The sequence below is a fragment of the Rattus norvegicus genome, chromosome 16 (genome assembly GCF_021556685.1).
Source record: "Rattus norvegicus strain SHRSP/BbbUtx chromosome 16, alternate assembly SHRSP_T2T, whole genome shotgun sequence".
NCBI lineage: Eukaryota > Metazoa > Chordata > Mammalia > Rodentia > Muridae > Rattus > Rattus norvegicus.
Genome location: NC_141549.1, coordinates 52,936,745 through 52,960,919, shown reverse-complemented (window position 1 = coordinate 52,960,919; position 24,175 = coordinate 52,936,745). Strand labels below are relative to the sequence as shown.

Genomic DNA, 24,175 nt, shown 5'->3' with positions numbered 1-24,175 from the left:
ATTTCAGTCCTTTTCTCCTTCCAACATGATAGATACTTCTAGAGAAATCCCAGTTTCTTGGAGCCCATTGTCTCAATAGTCTGACAACCAACGCGATGTCATGTACTTTTCCCTACAATATCTTCTTCACCCCAGCCTGGACGTTTACAAGTTCAGCCCCTCCTCCCAACCACAGGCTACCATTAATATACCAACTGCAAGGTCCTCGATGAAATCTCCCTTCCCATATTTTAACAGGTGTGTGTGAAACCTGCTCTTTTATTATCCAACAGGAGCATAATATTAAAAATCTCTGGCCCAGGGTGGGCAGTGGTGGCTGGTGCCTTTAATCCCAGCACTCATACCCCCACAGCAGCTCTTTCCCTGCCAGGCAGCAGCTACTGGAGATCCCTCGCCCACCTCCCTTACAGTCCATGACCCAGAGCCAGTATCCAAGGAATAATTGCATCCGCAAACCAGCGCTGTAGTCGTGAGGTTAAAGGGGAAGAAATCACAGACGGCATTTAAATGCTCAGTGGTGAGCACGGCCGAGCCAGGTGGGCCGTGTTATTTCAGTTCCGTATGAATGATTTACAAAACACTGATGTTTGACTTTCTCCCATGGGAAAATCTATTGCTTTTTGGAGATTAAAAAATGCTCAGGGACTGGGGTGATGGTTTGGCTGCCAAAGTATTCGCATCCTGACAACTCGAGTTTGGATCTATGGGACTGACAAAACAGGCCAGGCAGATCACTGAAAGTTCATGGGCCACCTAGCTGACCTATGTCGAGAGTTCCAGGCCAATTAGAAACCTGATCTCAAAGAAAAAAAGAAAAAGAAAAAAAGAAAGGAAGGAAGGAAGGAAGGAAGGAAGGAAGAAAGAAAGAAAGAAAGAAAGAAAGAAAGAAAGAAAGAAAGAAAGAAGGAAAGAAAATGGAAGACTCACACCCAAGATTGTCCTATGGGCTCTAGACAGGTACCTTGCAACCTACGTGAGCCACAGGCATGTACGTATACACAGAGACATTTTAAATGTATCTCTGAGAGAAAAGAGTAGTTAGAATGTTTTATCAACAGCTGAATGGAAAGTAAATGTTCTTAAGGGAAAGAGATTGAAAGTCTGTCTTTCCATTCTGCTTTCCAGAAAGCAAAGTTTGTGTAATACCACTCAGTATAAATTACAAAAGTGTATATTATATGCTTCTATAAAAGGTAAAATCTATACTATATGCATGAGGTATCAAAATGTCAACTATAGCTGGGCATGGAAATGAATGCCTTTAACTCCAGCACATGGGAGTCAGACAGGAGGTAACACAGAGAGGAGGCCTAGTTTTTAGAAAATTACTTTAGTGTCCACGCTTTTAATAAAACATACAAGAACCAAAAACAAATTCGAATATAATACACTTAATATATAAAAATTTAATAATAGAAACTAACACACACATCCAATGAAGTTACCATTTTTCTCCAGGTTTCTATAGAACATTGTGGTGGTTTGAATAGGCTTGGCTCCCATACATGCCTATGTCTGTGTGCTTGGCCCACAGGGAGTGGCACTATTAGGGGTGTGGCTTTGTTGGAGTAGGTGTGGCCTTATGGAGGAAGGGTGTCACTGTGGGGTGTGCTTTGAGGTCTCCTGTGCTCAGGGGCTCTGCCTAGTGTGGAAATAGAGTCTTCTACAGAGTACCTGAAGAAAATAGTCCACTCCTGGCTGCCTTCAGATCAAGATGTACAATAGAGAACTCTTAGGTCCTCCTGTACCATGTCTGCCTGGATGCCACCATTATCCTGTCATGATGATAATGGACTGAACCTCTAAACCTGTATGGCAGCCCCGATTAAATGTTGTCCTTTGTAAGACTTACCTTCATCATGGTGTCTCTTCGCAACAATAAAGCCCTAACTAGGACAAACATAAAAACCTGATTTTTATTCAGGATATGAGTAAATTTGGGAACTAAATACACACATAATAAGCCACCTATCACTGAGGGCTCTTCATCTGCAGATTCGAAAACATTTTTTAAAGAAAAGTATATCCACACTGGACGTGCAGAGACAATATTTTTCTTGACTGGATTCCCCAAACAATACACTTCCACTGTGTGACTTTATTACAAGCAACCTAGCCATGATCAAAACACGTGGGCAACGTGTGGTTTACTCTCCCACTCAGTCACTCGGCATGAGGGACTTGTCCACATTTATGGAGGATTCTGGAATCCCTCCCCTGCCAGTACGGATGGAGACACAACTATTGCTGTGTTGAGATTTCTGAACTTTGATGCTAACGGTTAAGACTTTCTACCTTCCTCACTCTTCATTTCTGCTTCTCCTCTGCAATTATGAAGCCTTACAGAGTCAGCATTGACTCTGCAGAACAGAAGTAACCAATGACAACCGTTTTTTGAACATCAACTTCTAGGGGTGAGGTCAGAAAAACTAATCTAGGATAATCACTAGGTCAAAGAGGAAATCAAAATAGTAGTTATCCCCCTCTCGGAAACAATGGAAAGTGCATGTCAGAGCTTATGAGACCTAATCAAAACTGTACTTAGAAGTAAATTTTTAGCTTTAAAGACCCTACATTTTATAGTTACATAATCTGTATGTGCTGTAGAAATCATGAGACTCAAAATATGTTCATACTTGCCGCTCTTGCCAAGACCCAAGTTCAGTTACCAGCACCCATGGCAGGCTGCGCACAACTGCCTGTAACTCCAGCTCTAAGGGATCTGACGCCCTCTTCTGGCCTCCATGGGCACTACACTCACATGCACACACCTGCACACAGACTTACAGACATACATTCAAATAAAAAAAAAATGTAAAATCACTAAAGGAAATCATATAATCCAATGCGTTTCTTTCGTAGAACCTGTATCTTCAGTTGCTAGTTTACATATTCATGCGTCACTGTGCCATAAATTAAAAATACAAATACAAAATAAAAATAAAAACACTAAGCTAGAAACGCCCACATTGGCTAGCTCACAATTGAACAGTTTATAGTTCAAGCTCCAGGAGATCTGACTCTCTCTTTGGGCATCAGCACGCAAACAATAACAAAAATTTTTTTAGAGCAAACCGCATTACCAATGGCTCCTTAAAGTTTAGATGAGGCAATGTATACAAAGTGCCTGCCGCACTGCTTGACACATGGGAAACATTAACAAGACTCCATCTTTCTCCCTCTCATGGTTTATTCTGCTTCCAAGTAGGATCCACAACCACTTAATAAAATGAAAAGGGAAATAGTGTAAAACTTATCTTGTAGAATAGTCCTTTTTTCCATGATAGTGGAGATATAGAAGATAGAGATTAATAATAATAATAATAACAATAATAATAATAATAAAGGGTAGTGAGATTATCTGGAAGCGACAGAGTTCCTAAGGTCTCACTTTCATGCTTCCATATATTTGCATTTCACAGTTAACTATTAAAGACCTTAAACCAAGATGTTTTAATAAATTAATAACCAGGCTCTGGTGAAAGGAAATCAACCTAGACAAATTAGACCATGAGATGCTGCTCACAAGAGTCTCCGCTATCAACAACAATTACTCAAGTCTCCCATAGTTCCATATTAACTCTAAAGTTGGCTGGTTTTCCAAGCTTATCCAGACCAAAGGAAAAAGAGGCTGGGGACCGGGGGTGGGGGAGAGTCACCATCAGAACCTGCAAGACAGTAAGTTTCCTTGGAGAACAAGCAAGAATCTGGATGAATACTGTCAGTAGGGTACAACTGTAAGATCAATGTTACTGTAACAGATCAAATAAAGAATGCCTCTGTGTATGTATGTTGTATGTACATGTATATGTATGTGCATATATGTGTGTGCACATCCTCCATGTGTCATCTACTTTATTTGTTGAGACAAGTTCTCTCACTAGGACCCAATGTTCATCAGTTCTGCTAGACGGCCATAAATATCCTCCTGGCTCTGCCTCCTAGGAGCTGGTATTACAAGTCCACACCACCATTATGACAAGCTTTTGACATGAATGTAGGGGACCAAACTTGGTCATGCACTAAACACGAAGTCCTGGAGCCTATTCCATGAGGGATGAACAGGTTAGCTCCCTTAACCTTCCTCATTGCCTTGGTGACTGAGAAGGCACTTGGTTAGAAAGGCTGTGAAAACTGGAATGAACCTGCCTGACTCACGACTTCCAACCCGAAGTCCTCCTGCAAGCTCACATGGCCGGCACGGTTGTATGACCAGCTCATGTCCCCTGCTGCCTCCTCCTTGCCATCATCTTCACCCTTGCTGTTTTTTCATAGGTCACCCTAAACACAAGCTCTCTCACCACCTCCACCTCCCTCTCCTCTCACACCCTGTGTCTTAGGAACAGAGAGTACAACGTATTTGTTTCTACGGCACCCAGGCACCTCTTCCATTTTGTTTCCTTAAATCAGTGGCTTTCAACCATCCTAATGCTGCAACCCTTTAATACAGCTCCTCACATCGTGGTGACCCCCAACCATAAAATTATTTCACTGCTACTTCGTAACTGTAGTTTTGCTACTGTTATGAATCATAATGTAAGAACTGATATCCAGGATATCTGATGTACAACCTTATAGGGGTCACAACCAATGGGGCTGAGAACCACTTCCTTAAATTAACTTAATAATGGCCATGAAATTCTTCTCTCCATACACTTTCTCTCCCAAATTCAAAACAAACTCACAAGGAGACAAACGCATGCTTGAGATAGTAAGTAAACAAGTGAGGTATGTGTCCAGTTGCTAGATGAATCAAACAAGTTTTTTCACACTTTATTTATTTACTTACTTTTATTTTGTGTGTACTGGTATTTTTTCCTGCAATGTGTGTGAGGGTGTCAGATCCCCTTGCAGGGAATTGAATCCCGATCCTTTGGAAGAGCTCTTAACTAACCACTGAGCCACTCACTCAATTAAGCAAATTAAGTTGATCTGAAGGACTTGAGCTATGAGTAGCTTCTGTTTTGGTTTTCAAGTGTTTTTGTATCATTTTTTACGTCCTTACTGTACATTGGTGTTTTGTCTGCATGTATGCCTGTCGAGGGTGTCCAAGCCTCTGCAACTGGAGTTGTAGACAGTTTTGAGCTGCCCTGTGGGTGCTGGGAATTGAACCCAGGTCCTCTGGAAGAGTAGCCAGTGTTCTTAACCACTGAGCCATCTCTCCAGTCCAGAGAGTATGCACCATTTAAAAACATATTTGTTAGGCTGGAACCCCTGCTTATTCCCAGCAAAAGCTGGGAAACCCTGTCTGCCCTCCTTCTCCACCAGCACAGAGAAAACTCCCATACCGACTTGGAGAAAACTCTAGGCTAACCTGTTTCACTCCTTGTCTCCAAGTTTCTGGAAACCTACCCGAGAGTGCCAGCCCGAGAGCTCAGGTTTTGGCCCTGTATAGACACCATCCCAGCTCCTAGCTGAAATGTCATAGCCCCTTGTCTAAGCTCTATAAAAAGCCCTTGCTTTGGCCTAGATGTGTGACTTCATTGGCCTCCATGTGCGGGACGGGTGAACCTACTGGAGAGCTACCTCCTAATAAACCTGCTTTTATCTACTTTTAATCTGGTCTAATCTGGCCTAGATCTGTGTCACCAAGGGGGGAAAAATGCCTATCAATTTTGTCTTGATAATTTACTCCTTGAAGAAGCCTCTTTAAGAAAGCAGTTCTTGGGGCCAAAGAGATGGCTCAGTGGTTACCTACACTGACTGCTCTTCCAGAGGTCCTGAGTTCAATCCCCAGCAACCACGTGGTGGCTCCCAACCATCTATAATGAGATCTGATGCCCTCTTCTGATGTGTCTGAAGACAGCTACAGTGTACTTATATAAATGAAAATAAATAAATCTTTAGAAATCTTTAGCTGCCAGCCCTCGGATGCAGAAACAAAATGTTCAATAATTCAAGGCCACTGCCAGCTATGTAGCAAGTCTAAGGCTAGCCTAGGCTGCATAAAATGCAGTCCTATAAAAGAAGGGAAAGGAGAGGGAAAAGAAAATCGTCCTGAGATTGCCAATTAATTACATCTGCATACTCTAAACATTTTTTTAATGCAAAAGACCAGCTTTGACTACACTCTAAAATGTATATGCAGGTCCTGAAAGTATGTATACTTGATCACAACTATTTGAAAATCTAAGAACCAAATGGAGCAGTGTAAGAAGTCACTGCAAAGGACAGAGACAGTAACCCAGCATCCCTGGGACCTGAAGTCAGAGGAACTCATGAGCATTAACAGATGGGAAAAACTCAGGACCCCGGGGCAAGAGAATAGAGGCCCACAGTGTGTCTCCACGCAAAGCCGGAAGAGTCTATGTCTAAAACAGACAGGTCCCTAGACTCAAGCAGACAGGTGACATCCTTCTGAGAGCAAGGACTGTGGACAGCAAAAGTTACAATGTACCACAAGAGAGATACTCTAACATGGGACCCGTTTGTCCCCATGACTGCAGATAATAAACTTGTGCCAGTTACGCCCTCCAGCCCATCTGCCACCGTGTCTGACTCTAGCAACTTTATTAAAACGTCAAATGGCCTCACTTCTCTAGGCATAAAAACCCCACTCCCAGTTCCTTCCAAACCTTCACAAAGGCCTCTTGCATGCCTTCCCTCACCTGACAACATTCTCCACTGCGCCCCATCCACTTCCAAACGGGGCTTGAATTTTGCAGCCCCTGCACCTGACCTCCTGCAAGCCCCAGCTCCCAGCCTGCTGCTCTGAAGCCTTCCTAGGCCAGCACCCCCCACCCACACAAAGCCTGGCTCCTCTCACCCCAGGAAAACTGTTCTGCCTACTTACTAAGCTAATGCAACGTCTTGCCGAAACACACAACAAAAGCCCAGGAAGCACCTAGACGGCCCAGTTCCTCCAGTCCGAACCCCAGCCCCCACACTAACTGCTCAGTTCCTCCAGTCGGAACCCAGTCCCAAAACTGCACGCCTTATCAGTCCTTGTATCTTCAGGAAATGACAAGAGATCGGCACTGGAAAACCCCAGTAAACATGTACGGGACTTAATGTAACATGTTTTACAGGACAATTTTAAAACATGTTATGCGTGTTTGAAATTCTCAGTCAGTTAAAAATAATTACTAGTTTCTTGCATCCACATATTCGTCTCCTTTGGGGGGCGGGGGAGGGGGTCCTAGAGATAAAAAGTGACCTCTGGTTCTATTTGCACACCATAGGATATTTCTAAGAATATTCAGGTGGGTTATTTCTAAGTGGTGGATTGGAATATGCCAAATTGAAACTACGTGTCCCTTTGAGTTATTTAATTCCCTCCTTTTTGGTTGATCCTGTAATCACCACTTGGGTGTCCAACCATCACCGGAAAATTTTACAGCTGGTTAGAACCATATACTTTTGGGATTACGGACACTGAAACGCTTGCACTTTCCAATGTAGCTGTTTCTCACTTTCCAGTAAGCTATGAAATAAAATGTGAACTCATGGGCTAGCCCCAACTGTAGTGGGGCAGAGCTAGATAAGACCTAGGTACTGTCTGTGCAGCCTCTCCTCTGGGATGGCATAGGGGCACTCGCCCAGGAGATGTGCATCTGAGGCTGGCGACAAAGCCTTCCTTTCTCTTCTTCACTGGGAGAACCGGAGAGAACAAGTTCATTACAAGTTCACTGTCCCTGGTGGGATCTAAGGAACCATCTAGAAAATGATCCCTTGTGTGAGCATCATTATGTACTACAAGAATAATACACTGTGAGCTAACAATTGGCTGTCAGTTACTTCAGAGCCCCTCCTGGTTCAAGTTCAGCAAGTAGGAATATAACACTCCCTGCAGTGCTCGCCGGTGTCTCTGGTTCTATGGCTGACGAACGTGAAGTGATCACAAAAGAGTGCAGGTGTCCGACAACATGCTTAAGTGCAAAGTATCAAAAGTTGCTTCCTGCTCTTGAACATAGATTAAGTAAGTCCTAGGGTATTCCTAAAATGTCAATCACACTTCTCAAAATCAAGTTTTACCGCTTGCATTTTGATTTGTCAACAGTGGTAACATTGTGGTTCAGAATAAAAGGCTGTGAGCCAGTCCCCAGTAGCTCCAAGACAATGAGGCCTGCCACAGACATTGACATTCCGTTAGAGAATTTTATAGTACATCCTAATCTCTCAAACAGCCCATCGCTAGAACCACCCTTAGAGAGGAGAAAGTGAAGCACTTCAGAGATTGTGACCCCCCCAACGGGGTTCAAAAGACAGTTGCCACCTGCATACCAGCAGGTACCACCACTCCTCCACTCCTCCTCCCACCCCACCCGGGGCTCTTTTATCTAATGCCTCCTGTTTTAAGAAAAAGTCTCTTCCTCCAACCCATGACCCTAACTTAGGAGCTGAGCCCAGTCCTGCAGTAGTCATAGCAGACAGCCATCAGGAGGAGGTCAGCCTACAACAGGCGATATTAATAATGAGGGTGAGACACAAGCAACTTCAGTAATAGAGTTGGAACATTTGAAATGTGTCAAAATGCTTCTCTTTGGTGAAGATGACAGATCACGAAATTCCTATCTGTTTATAAATACTCATAAAATAGAATTGTAAAAAAAAAAAGTGAACATACCGAGTATTTTCAAATGATACTATGTTGCTGTTCCTTTAGATACCATTGTCAAATTGTAATGGTACGGGGGAAGGGGCTCCAGACGAAACAAGAGGACAGAGGCCAGTGTTAAACTTTGGAGTTTAAGGAGAGGTCCATTAGACTATAAAGTGCCTCGTTAAAAACTCCAAATCAGGGGCTGGGGATTTAGCTCAGTGGTAGAGCGCTTACCTAGGAAGCGCAAGGCCCTGGGTTCGGTCCCCAGCTCCGAAAAAAAGAACCAAAAAAAAAAAAAAAAAAAAAAAAAAAAAACTCCAAATCAAAACTCAAAAGCAGCCTGGGATCAAGTTTCAAAGGGAACAAACAAAATACTATAGAAGAAGTCTTCAAGGTGCGTGCACAAACGTAAGGATGATTCTCCTCCAAATGTTCAAGTCCTGCACTGCAAAAGAAGTGAAAGGCAGACCAGCCCTCAGAGGCGTTCATCTCGGGCCCCTTTAGTAATGCAGGCAGCTTAATTACAAGGGCTGAACTAGGGGGTTGCGGGGGAGGGGGGCGCGGGGGTGAGGATCAAGATCGATCTTTGAGGCACAGCAAGAAGCAAGCTTTCACTAGATGTTTGTCTGCTCGATTCAAAGGAACCTTCGCAAAAACAAATCTCTGCTACACACACAAAAAAAGGCAAAACACAGCAAAATAAAAATGCTGTTTGTTCACAATCCTCATAGAAAACACCTTGGTAGGTAAAAGTAAAAGCTAATCCTTCAGGGGAGGCGCAGGGACCCCAGAAGGCCACTTTACAGGCTTTTAGGGTTTGAACTTTTGACCTCCTTTCCAAAATGTCATAAAAGAATGTTTAAGCCGTGGAACCAGAAAGAATGCTTTCTTCATCGAATCGCTTCATAAAGCATCGCTATTTGCTGTATTTGCTCTTAGCCACCGGGCCCGAGGTCCAAAACTAAAGTTTACTAAGCGCGAGGTTGCCCGGGATTAAGAAAAACATATTAAGTAGAATTGCAATAAAAACACCAAGTCAATACAACGCCGAGTTTCGGCCGCGAAAACCCCTCTCCAGCTATTCTGCTCACTATTTTCTTTTCTCCTTCGCCACCAACAAACGAAAAGATCAAACGTTTACCCTGGCTCGTCTCGGTTGTCTCTTTTTCTCCACCTTCAATCGCACAATACAATCGCACAATACTGTTTGGAAGTTGCACAACAAGGAAAGCATTTAAGGAGAAATGTACCTTTTGTCTTGTACAGAAATGCGAGAGAGTGAGAACGGCGCCAACACACCTGAGCCGAGCAACGAGCCCCACCAGGTCGCCACCCTGGAAAAGGATGTCGCAAGGACGGAAGGGCTGGCCACGCAGACCTGGAACTACCGGGATCCCGACTCTCCCCGCCTTCCCTTGGCCGGGCCCGCACTTCCCAGGCCCGCGAGGCGTGGAAAAGCTGACACCGTAGCCCCGATCCGTGCGCACACCGGAGCTGCCGCGCCGCCTACCTGGCCAGCCCCAGGCGCCGCCCCGCGGGGCGCGCCACCGACGCCGCCAGGAGGCTCCTCTGGCCGCCCCTGGCGTGCGTGGTGAAAGGTGCAGTCCACTCTCCAAGTGCCCCCAAAGTCCCCCGATTCCGCGCTCCCGAAGCGCCGCGGACCCCCTCCCCAACCAAGATGCGCGCGAGAATCCTGGGACCCCAGGAACTCGGCCTAAGCCCAGGCTCAGCACCTTCCCGAGCCGGGGACAGGGCAAGGACCATGCAGCCCGACGGGGCGGAGGCACTCACCCAAGCAGCGAATCTGGAAGCCAGAAGGGGGTCGCAGAGCCCTGCGCGTCCAGCCCTCCCGCAGCGCCTCAAGATGCTCCTCCTTGCCCTGGATCAGCAAGACCTGCTCGTCGATCCAGCCTAGGAAAAAAGTCTCAGCCACCGCGGCTGTGACCTTCTTGTTCCAGAAGTGTTGCATGTTCTCCGCTTTGAAATCTGCGAAGATCTCGTACCCGATGTGGTGTCGGGCAAGCTGCCGGGGTTGGGTGGGAACCTGAGGCGAGGGCTGAATCGTCCCGGGCTTCTCCTCTGCGGGGCAGTCGGCCGGGCCCAGGACGATGGCCAGAGAGTGTGGCGCGATCTGCAGAAACTTCTCCATCTTACCAGGCATCCGCCGCGCGGACTGCACTCACGGGTGCCGCCGCTGCGGGCTGCTGGAGGGAACCGGCACCGGACAGTGACTGTGGGACGAGCGGGGAGAGTCAGAGTCTTGCCTGAGATTGGGGGTCCTCACCCTTCCCTGCCCGCCGTGCCCCGCAGGAGCCCGGTAGTCCCAAGGCACAGCCCGCCGGAGGGCGCAGCAGGTCGCCGCGCGGTAGTGCCGGGAAGGGACAGCGACGCGGAGACCGCTGCCCCGGGGTCACACGCCAGTTACCTGCAGCCCCGGGCCACCCTCCGGGCACCGCTCATTTTCCAACCCTGGCACCCTAGCCTCGCTTGGCACCCGGTAACCCCAGCGGGGGCGGAGAGCCGGAGGAAGGGTGCCGAGGGGGCGGGCGGTTCGCCGTGATCCGGGGAATTCCCTTGGCTGGACCCGGCCAGAGGAATTCCAAGAAGGCCGGTACCGGACAGCGTGAAGGCGGCGACCTTAGCTGGGAGAGTTGAGTTTAAGCGCCCAGCCCCGGGCAGATCCGGAGGGGGGAGGGGGACGCGCGGCGCCACTGAGAAGGCACCGATTCCGGAGCTGCGAAATGTCGCTCCGCCCCACGCTCCACCCCCGCCCCCACCTCCCACCTCCCCTCAGAAACAAGTGGTTTCGCTGGCTGGTTAATGTACCCTTAGAAGTCGCTTTTTAAAAAACCTAGTCAACCACGAAAACTTGTCATCAGTCCCTCCTCCCAACTCCAGTGGACCCTCTTCTGTCTCCAGCCTGTACGCTAGTCTATCCTGGAAGAAACCCAGCAATTCCTGAGCAGCAGGGACGGAGATTGTGAAGCCTTTTGAAAAACGTTAACCTTGTTTCTATGCAAAGTTCTGATTTGCAGTCCTATCCAAAGAGACGACTGCCATTGCCATAAGAAGCGTTATGGTGTAGTAAGTGTGCCTCAAGATCACCCAGATTGTGGTCAGGAGATGGCTCAGCAGATAAAGACGTTTGCTGCCAAGCCAGACTACTTGAGTCTGATCCCTAGAACCCACATGGTGGGAGAAGAGAACTGACTATCGAAATTTGTTCTCAGAAATGTACGCGCGCGCACACACACACACACACACACACACACACACACACACACGGACTTTTTTTTTTTTTGATAGATAATTGAGCACCACTTCTAGGTTCTAACTCAAAAGGTTGAGTTAGTGTGGAGAGATGAATCTTACTCGTTTGTAATTTAAAAAAAAAGTAATCACGTGTACTTATTTCCTGTGGGTGTTCACGCAAGTGGAAGTCAGGAGGAATCAGAAGACAGTCTGGAGAACTGAACTCAGGTGATCAGGCTTGTCAGCAAACACCTTTACCCATTGCCTCTTTATTCGTAATTTCTAAGGAATGTCTAGGCACTGCCATTGCTGGTTCTGGACCAACAACCTCTTTTAAAACAATGAGTTAGAAAAAAGTACTCAGGTGATGGGGGCGGGGCAGCCAAACTGTTCTCTGATGGCTTCTAAGAATTTAAAATCACAAAAGTCACACACTTTAGTCTAACTGAAGATCAGTCTTGGAAACCTCACTGTACCTTGGCTTCGTGTGTGTGTGTGTGTGTGTGTGTGTGTGTGTGTGTGTGGTGTGTGTGTGTGGTGTGTGTGTGTGGTGTGTGTGTGTGTGGTGTGGGGGGGGTTTGGGGTGTGTGTGTGTGTGTGTGTATGGTGTGTGTGTGTGGTGTGGTGTAGTGTGTATGTGTGTGGTGTGTGTGTGTGGTGTGTGTGTATGTGTGGTGTGTGTGTGTGTGTGTGGTGTGTGTGTGTATATGTGGTGTGTGTGTGTGTGTGTGTGTGTGTGTGTGTGGTGTGGTGTGTAATGGGAGCTGTGTCCTGCCTTGCTTGCTCTTACTGCTTGCCTGAGAAAAGACTTCATTCAGCAAGGGGGTAGATCTGATAGTGTTTGCAGTAAGCATGGTTCACAGACTCCAGGGGCTCCTTGAACCTCAACGTGCCACCATCCAAGGACTGCAGCTGGAGCTCCACATTCTCCCCTCAGAGTTTCCCAGGCGCCCACTGCCTGATGAGACCTGTTATTTTCTTGCCTGTTATGTTCTTCCCTAAGCCTCAATTTGCCATACTCTTCACTCCGTCCTCTGGGCCTGGGTCTGGATAATGGCAGCTGGAAACAAAAGACAGAAGGCACACTTGCGACTCTATTCTTTGCTTTACATTTCTGCCTTTATTATTTTTTTGTGTAGTTTCAAACAAAGCTGCAAGAATTGTACAAAAACAAACAAACAAAAAGGAAACATATCTTCAACCAGATTCTGAAATCATTAACATTCTATTATCTCTACATACACCCGACTTCTTTTTCTAAACTTTTTTTAAAAAAATCTCTCTACTATTGCTATGTTATTCTTTGTAATTGGCAAGCATCTTCTTAAGAATTATTTTTAATCATGTGTAAGTGTGAGTGTCGGTACGTAGATATGTACACATAAGTGTAGGTGTCCACAGGGACCAGAAAAATGGTATCATATCCCCTGAACCTTGAGTTAACAGGCAGCTATGAGTTGCCTAACACGAATTCTGGGAATCAAACCCTGGGCCTTTGCAAGAGCAGCCCACATCTCTGCAACCCCTGAAGTATCTTAAAAAGAAAAGGAAAAAAAAAAAACTACTTTCTAGATGGCGGTGACCCACGCCTTAATCCCAGCACTCGGGAGAACCAGGCCAGTGTATCTCTGAGGAAGTCTGAGGCGAGCCTGGTCTACAAATCAAGTTCCAGGACAGCAAAGGCTACACAGAGAAGCCCTGTCTGAAAAAGAAAAGAAAAAAGAAAAAAGAAAAAAAGAAAAAAAACAATAAAAAAAAATATCGGGGTTGGGGATTTAGCTCAGTGGTAGAGCGCTTGCCTAGCAAGCGCAAGCCCCTGGGTTCGGTCCCCAGCTCCAGACCAAAAAAAAAAAAAAAAATCAACCTGTTTTATGTGTGTGAGTACTGGCCTGCTTGTATGTATACACGTCAGGTGAATGCCTAAAAAGTGTCAGATCCCCTCCAACTAGAGTTATAAATAGCTGGGAGCATGTGAGTGCTGAGAGCTGAACTCAATTCCTCTGAGAGAGCAGCAAGTACTGACCACTGAGCCGCCTGTCCAGCTCCTCAAGAAGAACCTTTCTGAGAGACCCGTAGAGACTGTGGAAGTATCATGTTGCTGCTCCTCGGCACATAGCCCAGGCTATTGATTCTGGCTTAGTTATGACGATGGTTGCTAAGGTCTGGTATTGTAGGTTTGTGCCAGCATTCCTCCGCTTTGCTTCTCTTTCTCCATAGGGACTGTGCACTCTAACTTTATTCAGTAGACTGTAAGACTTAACTCTCATAAGTTATAGCTCATGCTCGGCACAAAGCAAGACCCATAGAACCCTCCAAAGCTGGCTGGCTCCGTGGCCCCTGAGTATTTCCTTACTTTCTGACATCTCATGACATTGCAGGATCTTCTTGCTCCAACCATGAGACCAGCCACTTTTCCATAGAGTGCTGCTTCTTTTGAATGTAGAATGACACTCAGGAACCAACATCTTGCTACCAAATGTGCTCATGGCTATTGAGATGACGCTTGTCTTTGACTAGTCTACCTCTCAAGATTCTGAACTCCCTGCTTCATGCTATGATGCCTTCCTATGTCCCCACTGCAACAGTGGGCATGGGGGAAGAGGGGGTGCCTCTGTTCATTCAACCAACGGATCATTCAAACAGTTGGTGTGGAGTGCGGCCTAAGACAGATGCGGGATCTGAAGCAGACAACCTCTCTGAAGTAAAAAACTGTTACAAGAAGCGCAGTGATGGGGTAGAGTGCCTGACACCAGCTGGAGATGCAGCAGAACACCCATCCCCCACCCTCTCTAGTCCTGCACGTGTGGATATGATTACCCTTACTACTGCCCTACACATACTGCCTGCCTCGCAGAGCCCTGAATATGACTGTACTGAGGTACTTAGCTTTCCCCCTCCACTGAACAGAATAACATACTACTAGGTGTGCGGGTTCCAATTCTGAACACTATTGCATCTTGCTTTCCTTAAAAAGTCTATTTTCATAGGAAAGAAGGGATCTCAAAGGTCCCTTTAAGGTTCCTTCTGGCAACCGACTCCCTTCCAGAACTTTCTTAAAAGACTGGTGTTCACATTGGACCATCCCGAGATCAGCCTTTCCACCTGAGCACTGCCAAACTACTATGCTAGCTGAAGACTGAAGACACCACAGGTCTGTGTAGGGCTCCATCGGGCTGCCTTCTTCCCTGATCACCACAGGTCTGTGTTGGGGCTCCTTCGGGCTGCCTTCTTCCCCGATCACCACGGGTCTGTGTTGGGTCTCCATCGGGCTGCCTTCTTCCCTGATCACCACAGGTCTGTGTAGGGCTCCATCGGGCTGCCCTCTTCCCTGATCACCACAGGTCTGTGTTGGGGCTCCATCGGGCTGCCTTCTTCCCTGATCACCAAGGGTCTGTATAGGGCTCCATCAGGCTGCCCTCTTCCCTGATCACCACAGGTCTGTGTAGGGCTCCATCAGGCTGCCCTCTTCCCCGATCCCTGGTCCTGAGACCCCTTAGATGCTGCTCATCAACATCCTGAGTATCTCCCGGGTCTTTCGAAATCGTAGAGCTTGCGGGTGCCAAAGCAAAGCATGTTCTGTGATTTCGGCCTTCGTCCTGCTTTGCCTCCTATTGCTGTGATAAAGACCAGGACCAAAAGCAACTTGGGGAGAAAAGAGTTTATTTTCTCTTGTAGTCATGAAATCAGAGTGGGAAGTCAGGGCAGGAACCTGGAGGCGGGAACTGAAGCAGAGACCGTGAAGGAGTGCTGCATACCACCTCGCTGTCCATACCTGTCTGCTTTTCCATATAACCTAGGAACACCTCTTGGTGTTACCCTCCCACCCCATATCAATCACGAATCAGGAATTGCCTAAGGGTCAATCCGAAGGGAGCACTTTCCCAATTGAGATTCCTCTTTCCAAATGTCCCTGACTTTGGCTAAGTTCACACGCGCATGCATACGGGCGCGCGCACGCACGCACACACACACACACCCCACTAACCACCATGGACTTCTCAATCTAGGGACATGGTTGGTCACCTTGCTTTACAGTGGCCATGTTTGTGCCCAGACACCTGGACAGTGTGCCCAGGCTTGGACACTACTCATAGAAAGTTTACTTTCTCTTTGTTGTTATTCATTGGTGCATCGCTTTAAAAAAATTAAGGGGATGGGATTTTGTTTCGTGCCAGACCTGGAACTTAATATGTAGACCATGCTAGCTTCAAACTCACAGGGATCTCCCTGCTCCTGCCTCTCAAGGACTGGGATTAAAGGCCTATGCCACTGTGTCTCTTTTCCATGAGTGTTTTTTGAGGAAAAGTATTCTAACCCCCCTTGTAAGTGCAATGCATGTTTTTCCCTGGGAAAATAAGTACTACTTTCAATCCATGCTGCCTTTGTGTTCTCAACCAGATATTTCCTTTTGGAACTCCATCTCAAATACCTCCTATCCAAACCTAGGCTGGTATGAATTTGTGTGACTAAATGACCTGTTTGAATGATTATCCCAGAGCAACAACAGTCATTTTCTAGACTGTTTAAAGAACTATGCTTTAAAACAGATGGGTTTTTTTGTTTTGTTTTGTTTTTTAAGTATAGAATAAAGTTTATTCAGGGCATGGGAAGGGGAATTAAGAGGTTAATAGAGGCAGAGAAAGCAGAGAGACAAAATAGAGAAGTAGAGCAGAAGAGGCTGGCATCACATGGAGAAAGAGGGGGAGGGGAGTGGGGAGAGAGTAAGAACGAGAGAGGAGGAGCAAGAGCAAACCAAATCATTCTTAAAACCTGAGTGCACTGTTTGAAAAGCAATAAGAGTTTCTATGTCCTGCAGTTCCTATCAAGGCCCTGAGATCTGCAAGCCATGTTTCAGTCAGGACGGACACTCAACATTGTCCTCATCTGGCCCTAAGTCTTCAGAGAGGAATCCTCTTTTCCAAAACAGATGGCTCTGCCTTCAAGGTCTGGGTGAGTCTAATCCACATTCCTCCCTTTTACACCTTGATCCAGATGGGATTAATAGAATAGACTTCCTTCAGTAACAACCCAGCATTTAAGGGTATGCAAAGGTCTTTCATTCTTGTAACTGTCTTTCAAGGTAGCTACTAACCATTCTTGTTATGTTAGGGAGCCTGAGGCACACAGAATGTAAGTAATTTGTCTGACTTGCACAGCAGTGAGGCTATAAAGGTAGAATTTAAACCTACCATCTTGTTCAGTGCCACAGCACACGGTCAGTTTAGCCAACCAACTATGGCAGGCACTGTCCTCAACGATTCAACAGTGCTACACGAATAAGTTGTGTTTGATATCTGTATTACTTATCTGTTACTAAGCAACAAATTATCTTCAACCTTTTGAGTTTAACAGTAGACATTTATCGTCTCTCAATGTTGGATGGTCAAGAAGCCAGGCCCGGCCCACCCGAATGCATTGGCTCACCATCTCTCCGTAGGGTGCATTCAAGGGCTCACCTCCAGGCCACTCACATGGTTGTTAGCAAGGCCTCAGGTCCTAACCCTCTGGAAGTCCTCTCTGCTCCTGGTAGCATGAACCACTCCCTAGGGTACCAACAGCATGCCAAATGGCTTCCTTATATTACCCAAGACCGAAGTCACAGTGTTATCTTTGGAGTGACACTCTACCACTTTGCGGTGGATAGTTTCCAAGAAGGCAGTCACTCAATCCTAGCCCACACTCAAGAGAATTAAATGAGAGAATTAATACCAAAATGTAGAGGCCATGGGGCCCTTATAAGAGGTGCAACACTTAGAAACTGCCTATGGCGTTCATAATGAACTACGAAGTGTTTCCACTACCCAGACAGTTTGCAACGTAGTCATAAATTAAAAGAGCCTTCTAAAAAGAATTGGAAACCCACAAGATAAACCCCTGTTAGAATATTTATAAGAAATTCTCATGCTGATTTGCTGGAGACCGATCTGGAAGAAGACAAAGGAAGTCCTGGAAAAACCTAATCCCATAATCCCCAGAGCCATCACAAAGCCTTGAGGAGCTTTTACCTACAATGTTCTCAAGTCTGACATTCAAGGTCCTTGGGCTTTCATCTGAAATAAAAGGACATGGTGAATGAAATCTGCATCATCCTGCAGCCCACTGCAGTCTTGCTGGAAAAAGGCTTTGCTGAAGTTACTCTTCTCCAAGCGTATCAATACTAGAACAGAAACAATTGTCACTCAGAGACACGTTCCAGCCAAGTGCCTTCAGTTTGGAATTTATGATGCTGGCCAATGGTCTTGGCTTTTCTTTTCTTTTCTCTATTTTTAATATTTATTTATTTTGTATTATATGAGTACGCTGTCACTGTCCTCAGACACACAAGAAGAGGGCATTGGATCCATTACAGATGGTTGTGAGCCACCCTGTGGTTGCTGGGAATTGAACTCAGGACCTTTGGAAGAGCAGTCAGTGATCTTAACCATTGAGCTATCTCTCTAATTCCCAATGATGTTTTCTAAAGATGGCTGGCATACTATCTCCTGTTTGCATGCCTTTCTGTGATATAACCTCACCACCTCCATCAAGAGGTACAGTCTATCTCTTCGCTGTCTTCACTCTTTAGCCAACAGAATAGAGCTAATAACACACTGTCCCAGGTCTGGGTACAGGCCTCCCACAGTGATTCCATGGCTCCTACACGTCCTTCCTTAGAAGGCAGCTACCAGGTAACAAGCAGCCAGTATGAGACTACCACATGAGGACACTCAAACCAGACTCAAGGAGCTTGTGTTTAGACAGAGCTGCGACTGCCCATGGCTGTTCTTGCTATATTAGCCCAGGTGCTAAATTTCTGAGCATAGAAGACATTCTAGTCCCAGCAGACACCTGGTATAGAATTGTGCCCTAGACTGACAACCCCCATTGAGCTTCACCATAAACCTCCAGATAACTCATTCTGGCTAAAACCTTAATATTGGAGTAGCAGAGCTGAGGTCTCCCCTCTGTGTCTTGCCTAGATTCCTTTTCTACAGAATCATGATCATAATATGGTGGTGGCCATTATATATCACAAAGTTTACAGTGACTGGTTCTGTAGAAATATATCACCAAGGTCTGGGGAGAGAGCTCAGTTGGTAAAGTGTTGCCATGTATGAGGATGTGAGTTTGGATCCCTAGAACCCATGTAAAACACCTAGTGTATTGCTGGACACCCAATCATGGTGATATGAGAGACAGAGACAGGAAGAACCATGGAAGCTCACAGGCCAGCTAGCATGGTGAAATTCTAATCAATGAGAGACTCTGTCAAACAAGAGGTAGAAAGCACCTGAGGAACAACACCCAAGGCTGTCCTCTGATGACACATGCTCCATGCCTGCTGACACCAGCACCTACCCACCTACACACTCACACACAAAGAATTTAACCATGGAGCACTTTTGCTTTGGCAATATGTAAATGTCTCCTGTAGAGCTATAACTTATGCAAACCTGGGCAGGAAATAATAGTTCAATGATACATTAATTGTGACATCATGAAAAGTCCAATTTAATAAAGAAAAAAGGTGGTGTATGATATTGCTTTTCTTTTTTTAAAATTTATTTATTTATTTATTTATTTACTAGTACACGGTAGCTATCTTCAGACACTCCAGAAGAGGGCTTCAGATCTCATTACAGATGGTTGTGAGCCACCATGTGGTTGCTGGGATTTGAACTCAGGACCTCTGGAAGAACAGTCCGTGCTCTAGACCACTGAGCCATCTCTCCAGTGCATGATATTGCTTCTCTAATGCAAACGTTTGAGTCTGAATGTCTAAGCCTATGATTCCAAGTGTCATTTGAGTCTGCATCAAAACAATGTTGTTCAAACAAAACACACTCTAAAATTTTACCATAGTAGGTATCTTAGTCATTGATCTATTACTGTGAAGAGACACTGTGGTCAAGGCAATGCTTAGAAAATATTAAACTGGGGACTTGATTACAGTTTTGGAGGGTTAGTTCATTTAACATCATGCATGGTCCCAGGCAGTCAGGCATCTTGCTGGAGAAGTGGCTAAGAGTGAGCTCACATCTGATCCACAAGTTACAGACTGATTATGGCGATTTGAAGAGGACTGGACCCCATAGACTCATGTGTCTGAATGCTTGGTCCATGGGGAAATGGCACCATTAGGAGATGTAGCCTTGTTGGAGTAGGTGTGGCCTTGGTAGAAGTGTGTCACTGTGTAAGTGGGCTTTGAAGTCTCCTCCTATGCTCAGGCCCCACCCAGTAAGGAAAATAGTCTCCTTTTGACTACCTTCAGATCAAGATGTAGAACTCTCAGCTCTTTCTCCAGCACATGTCTGCCTGTGTGTTGCCATGCTTCCTGCCATGATGATAACCTCTAAACCATGATGGACTAAACCTCTAAAACTACAGAGTTCCTACAGTCATGGTGTTTCTTCGCAGCAATGGAAATCCTAACAAAGACATTGATAGACTCTGGACCTGGTGTGGGTACAAAACTTCAAAGTCCACCCCTAGTAACACACTTCCTCTAACAGGTCACACCTCCTAATCCTTCCCAAGCAGTTCTACCAACTGGAGACATATGAGTGTATGAGGGCCATTCTCATTCAAATCACCACAGTAGGAGTCTGGAATTTCCACCAGATCCTTATCTTAGGGTGACCATTTATCTATACCAGTCTTCCAAAGCTTCCTTTCAAGGCTAATCCATCTTTGACTGTATCTGATCACTTACACAATATTTGGACATTCACTTACCACTTACCGTCCTGTTCCCATCCCTGAAGGCAGCCCAGGAGCTACCGATGCCTTAAGTTAGCACTTATCCCAGAAGAGTTCTTCTTAGAGCAGTTGATGATATTATGTGTCGCAAGCCATACCAAGTGTGTTCTGGATCATTCACGAAATTCACGTAATGATACATGGTGTTGTCCTAATTTTACAGAGGAGCACACCATACCCAAAGGAGTATGTAATGTGTGCCAGGTCTCAGTCATGAAGACACCATGTCAGGATGCAAATCCAGACAGCTGAGTGTCAGAGACTATGCATCTGGTGTTATGAAAGCACCCTTTACTCTTTTTCAGAGAGTTAGGGGGCTCATTATGATAGCCACACTATGTGAATTGTTTTCTTTGAGAACTCTGTCTCTAGAAGAGTCAAGAATTGCTCTTGACACTAACTGCAAAAATTAATCCCACAATTCTCTCTCTCTCTCTCTCTCTCTCTCTCTCTCTCTCTCTCTCTCTCTCTCTCTCTCTCCTAAATCCAACCGATGATACAATCTCCCTCAAAATTTTGTATAGGTTATTTTAAAAGAGTTTTAGATTTATTTATTTTATTTATGTGTGGGAATTTGTGCCCGCTTACATGAACGTGCACCACAGGAATGTGGAGGTCAAAAGAGGGAGTCATATCTCCTAGAACTATAGGTTTAGATGACTTTTTTTTTTCGGAGCTGGGGACCGAACCCAGGGCCTTGCGCTTGCTAGGCAAGTGCTCTACCACTGAGCTAAATCCCCAACCCCGTTTAGATGACTTTTAACCACCATTTGGATGCAAGAACTCAACCTGGGTTCTCTGTGAAAGCAACAGATGCTTGGAATAGCTGATCTCTCCAGCCCACTGTTTTTAATAGGTGGTCATTTTTTATTTGCCTGACACATTTTATCGAAATGTTTCAAAGTGATTAGGCTAGTGCTAGCCTATCTATTCGGACTCCTCACCTATTTTTTTCCTCAGGCTAATGAATCTCAAGTCTATAGCTCCATGGGCAAAATGCTTTCTGTACAAGGGTAAAGCTCTGAGTTTAATCCCCAGAGCCCACATAAGAACCAAGTGCTGTGATGTGTGGCCATAACCTCCACACTGGGGCCCAGAGACAGGCAGATTCCAGGGGCCTGATGGTCAACGATTCTAACTAAAATGGTGGTCCTTAGGTTCAGCCGGACTCTATCTCACAAAATAAGATGGAGACATGAGCAAGGGAAGACACTTGACAACAAACTCTGTCCTCCACACAGGTAAGAGCAGCTGCACAGACATGTGCATACAGCAAAGCATGCACAGGCATGCACATGCCCACATGCATGTGTGCACACACAAACACACATACGCACACAATACACACACACATGCATGCAGGGTCAAAAAGAATCTCATTTAGGACATAATTAAATGTTGTCTTGTATTGGTTGTAGAGGTATCTTGAGATACCTTGAATAATGCCTCAACATTAATCAGCTTTCTATTACTGTAACATAGTATCTTAGACAATCGATTTTTCAAGAAATAAAGTTCACTTTGTCTAATAATTTCAGAGTTTTCCATTCACAAAGCAGGTTTCTCTGCTCCAGTTCTTGGAGGAACTTGGAATAGACTAACGAAGGAAGCCGTCTACCTCAAGGTGTCTGAGAGACAAAGACAGAAAAATAAGAGAGCAGAGCACCAGAGGCCCTTTATGAGCACAACTCCAATGATGTAACTTCTTTCCATGTGGGCCTACATCTCAGAAGCTTTGCCACCTCCCACTAGCACGATGGACTAGGGCCCTTTCCTAGTTACTCTTTACTGTCAACTTGATGCCACCTAGAGTCATCTGAGACCCTCAATTGAGTGATTGCCCAGATCAGATTGGTGTATGGTCACGTCTATGAGGAAATGTTTCTGTTAGTGATGTTAGCCAGGCTTCACCATCCCCAAGCAGATGAGCCTGGCTTCTATGACAAAGCTAGCAGAAAGAGAGAGGAGAGCCACAGAAGGACTAGACACAGAGCAATCCAGAGAGAAAGCACAAAGCAGGTTTCTCTGCTCCAGTTCTTGCTACATCTCCTGCCCCAACTTCCTCTATAATGGATGGTGACCTGGAAGTAAAAGACGAACAACCTCCTTCCCTACTCCTCTTTACCTCCATCCACAACACGGTTGTTTTGACTCAGAATGTTTTATTATAGCAACAGAAATGAACCAGAACAGGACCAAATACATCACATGGGCCTTTGACACCTCTTCCCCAGACTGTAGCAACCTCTGCTGCCTTCTCCAGGCTGTGACCCTTGCCTACCCTAGCTTCCTACGGTGTTGGCCCAACACTGCAACACCAGGCTCACCCCAGACTACCATCAATCTTTAAAGGGCGGCGTGACAACTGTACTGTTCTTTGACTTATTTTCTCTTACTGGTTTGCTCTCGTTTAGTCCCTGTACCTTTGCGTAATGATAACTGAGAGAAAGAAGAAAGCAGTCTAGGGTAACACATTTTCCCCAAAAAACATTTCACTCTCTTCCTGCACGGTACCGTAAGCTTCATACTTTTATTTCAATAAAAAATGCTGCCATCCCAAACCAACTGGGAAGATGTTCAACATCGCTACAGTCATTGTAGTCTGTCCAGATCTAACTCTTGAGTGACAAGAAGCTAGAAAATCTTGCTACCATTTATAAACAATCACAGAGTAGGCAACTGTTATCTTCTAAACTGTGTGGTGTGTTCTAGACACCATGGGATAAATATGCCATCTCTTATCTGCGGAACACTTAAGGAGAAGTCTTATAATTTGTAAGAGAAGACAGACAAATACTCCTAAGATGAAACCTAGCCTTAATGCTGCCATGGTAGACACATGTATATATTGTGGAAGGAAGAGGAGGAAAAGAGGGAAAGAAAAGAAAGGTGTAGTCAGAATGGAGGAATGAGAAATAAGAGAGAGGGCTTCACCCAGTGAGTGATGATGGGCTGAGCTGGGGTGGTAAATGCAACCATTGTTGCTTCTCGTCTCAGGGTTTTACTGCTGTGAACAGACACCATGACCAAGGCAACTCTTATAAGGACATTTCATTGGGGCTGGCTTACAGGTTCAGAGGTTCAGTTCATTATCATCAAGGTGAGAGCATGGCAGCGTCCAGGCAGGCATGGTGCAGGAGGAGCTGAGAGTTCTGCATTTTCCTCTAAAGGCTGCTAAGAGAATACTGGCCTCCAGGCAGCTAGGATGAGGGTCTTAAAGCCCACATCACAGTAACACACCTACTCCACAAAGGACACACCTACTCCAAAAAGGACACACTCAGACTGGCCTACACCTTCTATTAGTGCCACTCCCTGGGTCTAGCATATATAAACCATCACACATCTAAAGTCCTGAAATTATGGACTTACTGTGAGATGACATACAGGTGAGCAGCACAGCTGATTCTCAGCGAAGGACTGTGAGCTCCCACTGGGTTTCCATCACTGGAAAGTATATTTTAAAGAGTTAATAAGATGAGGCTGTCACATTAGTGGTTGGTGCTTTTTAAATTGGGGCAGATGTCAAGTTCCTTCCATTGACTTTCTGCGTTTTTCTCTTGTGTGTACTGCCTTGCTTCCTTAAGGAATAAGCAAAGGAATAATGTACACACACACACACACACACACACACACACACAC

At 45.6% G+C, this 24,175-nt stretch overlaps 2 protein-coding genes and 1 long non-coding RNA gene across 7 annotated transcripts in view; all 3 read right to left on the bottom strand.

Moving 5' to 3' along the window:
- LOC120097575 (uncharacterized) overlaps window positions 1-10,054 on the bottom strand; it is a 39,242-nt gene extending 29,188 nt beyond the window's left edge. For 3 of the 5 annotated variants that reach the window (XR_015640328.1, XR_015640326.1, XR_015640327.1), the window contains exon 1: window positions 9,793-9,897. This is a non-coding gene — a long non-coding RNA (uncharacterized LOC120097575). Of the gene's footprint in view, window positions 1-9,792 lie in introns of all 5 variants that reach the window. The other 2 variants (XR_015640325.1, XR_015640324.1) reach the window with 2 other exon arrangements.
- The window catches only part of Stox2 (storkhead box 2), a 239,065-nt gene extending 227,829 nt beyond the window's left edge, over window positions 1-11,236 (bottom strand). The window contains exons 1-2 of one of the 2 annotated variants that reach the window (NM_001436816.1): window positions 10,968-11,236; window positions 10,334-10,773 (exon numbers count right to left, since the gene is read on the bottom strand). In NM_001436816.1, coding sequence (NP_001423745.1) covers window positions 10,334-10,703 — 370 coding nt within the window. In that variant the 5' untranslated portion in view covers window positions 10,704-10,773; window positions 10,968-11,236. The remainder of the gene's footprint in view (window positions 1-10,333; window positions 10,774-10,967) is intronic. The other variant, XM_087588333.1, reaches the window with a different exon arrangement.
- Erich1 (glutamate-rich 1) overlaps window positions 1-24,175 on the bottom strand; it is a gene marked incomplete at its 5' end in the record, with an annotated part of 52,793,804 nt that overhangs the window by 30,703,444 nt on the left and 22,066,185 nt on the right.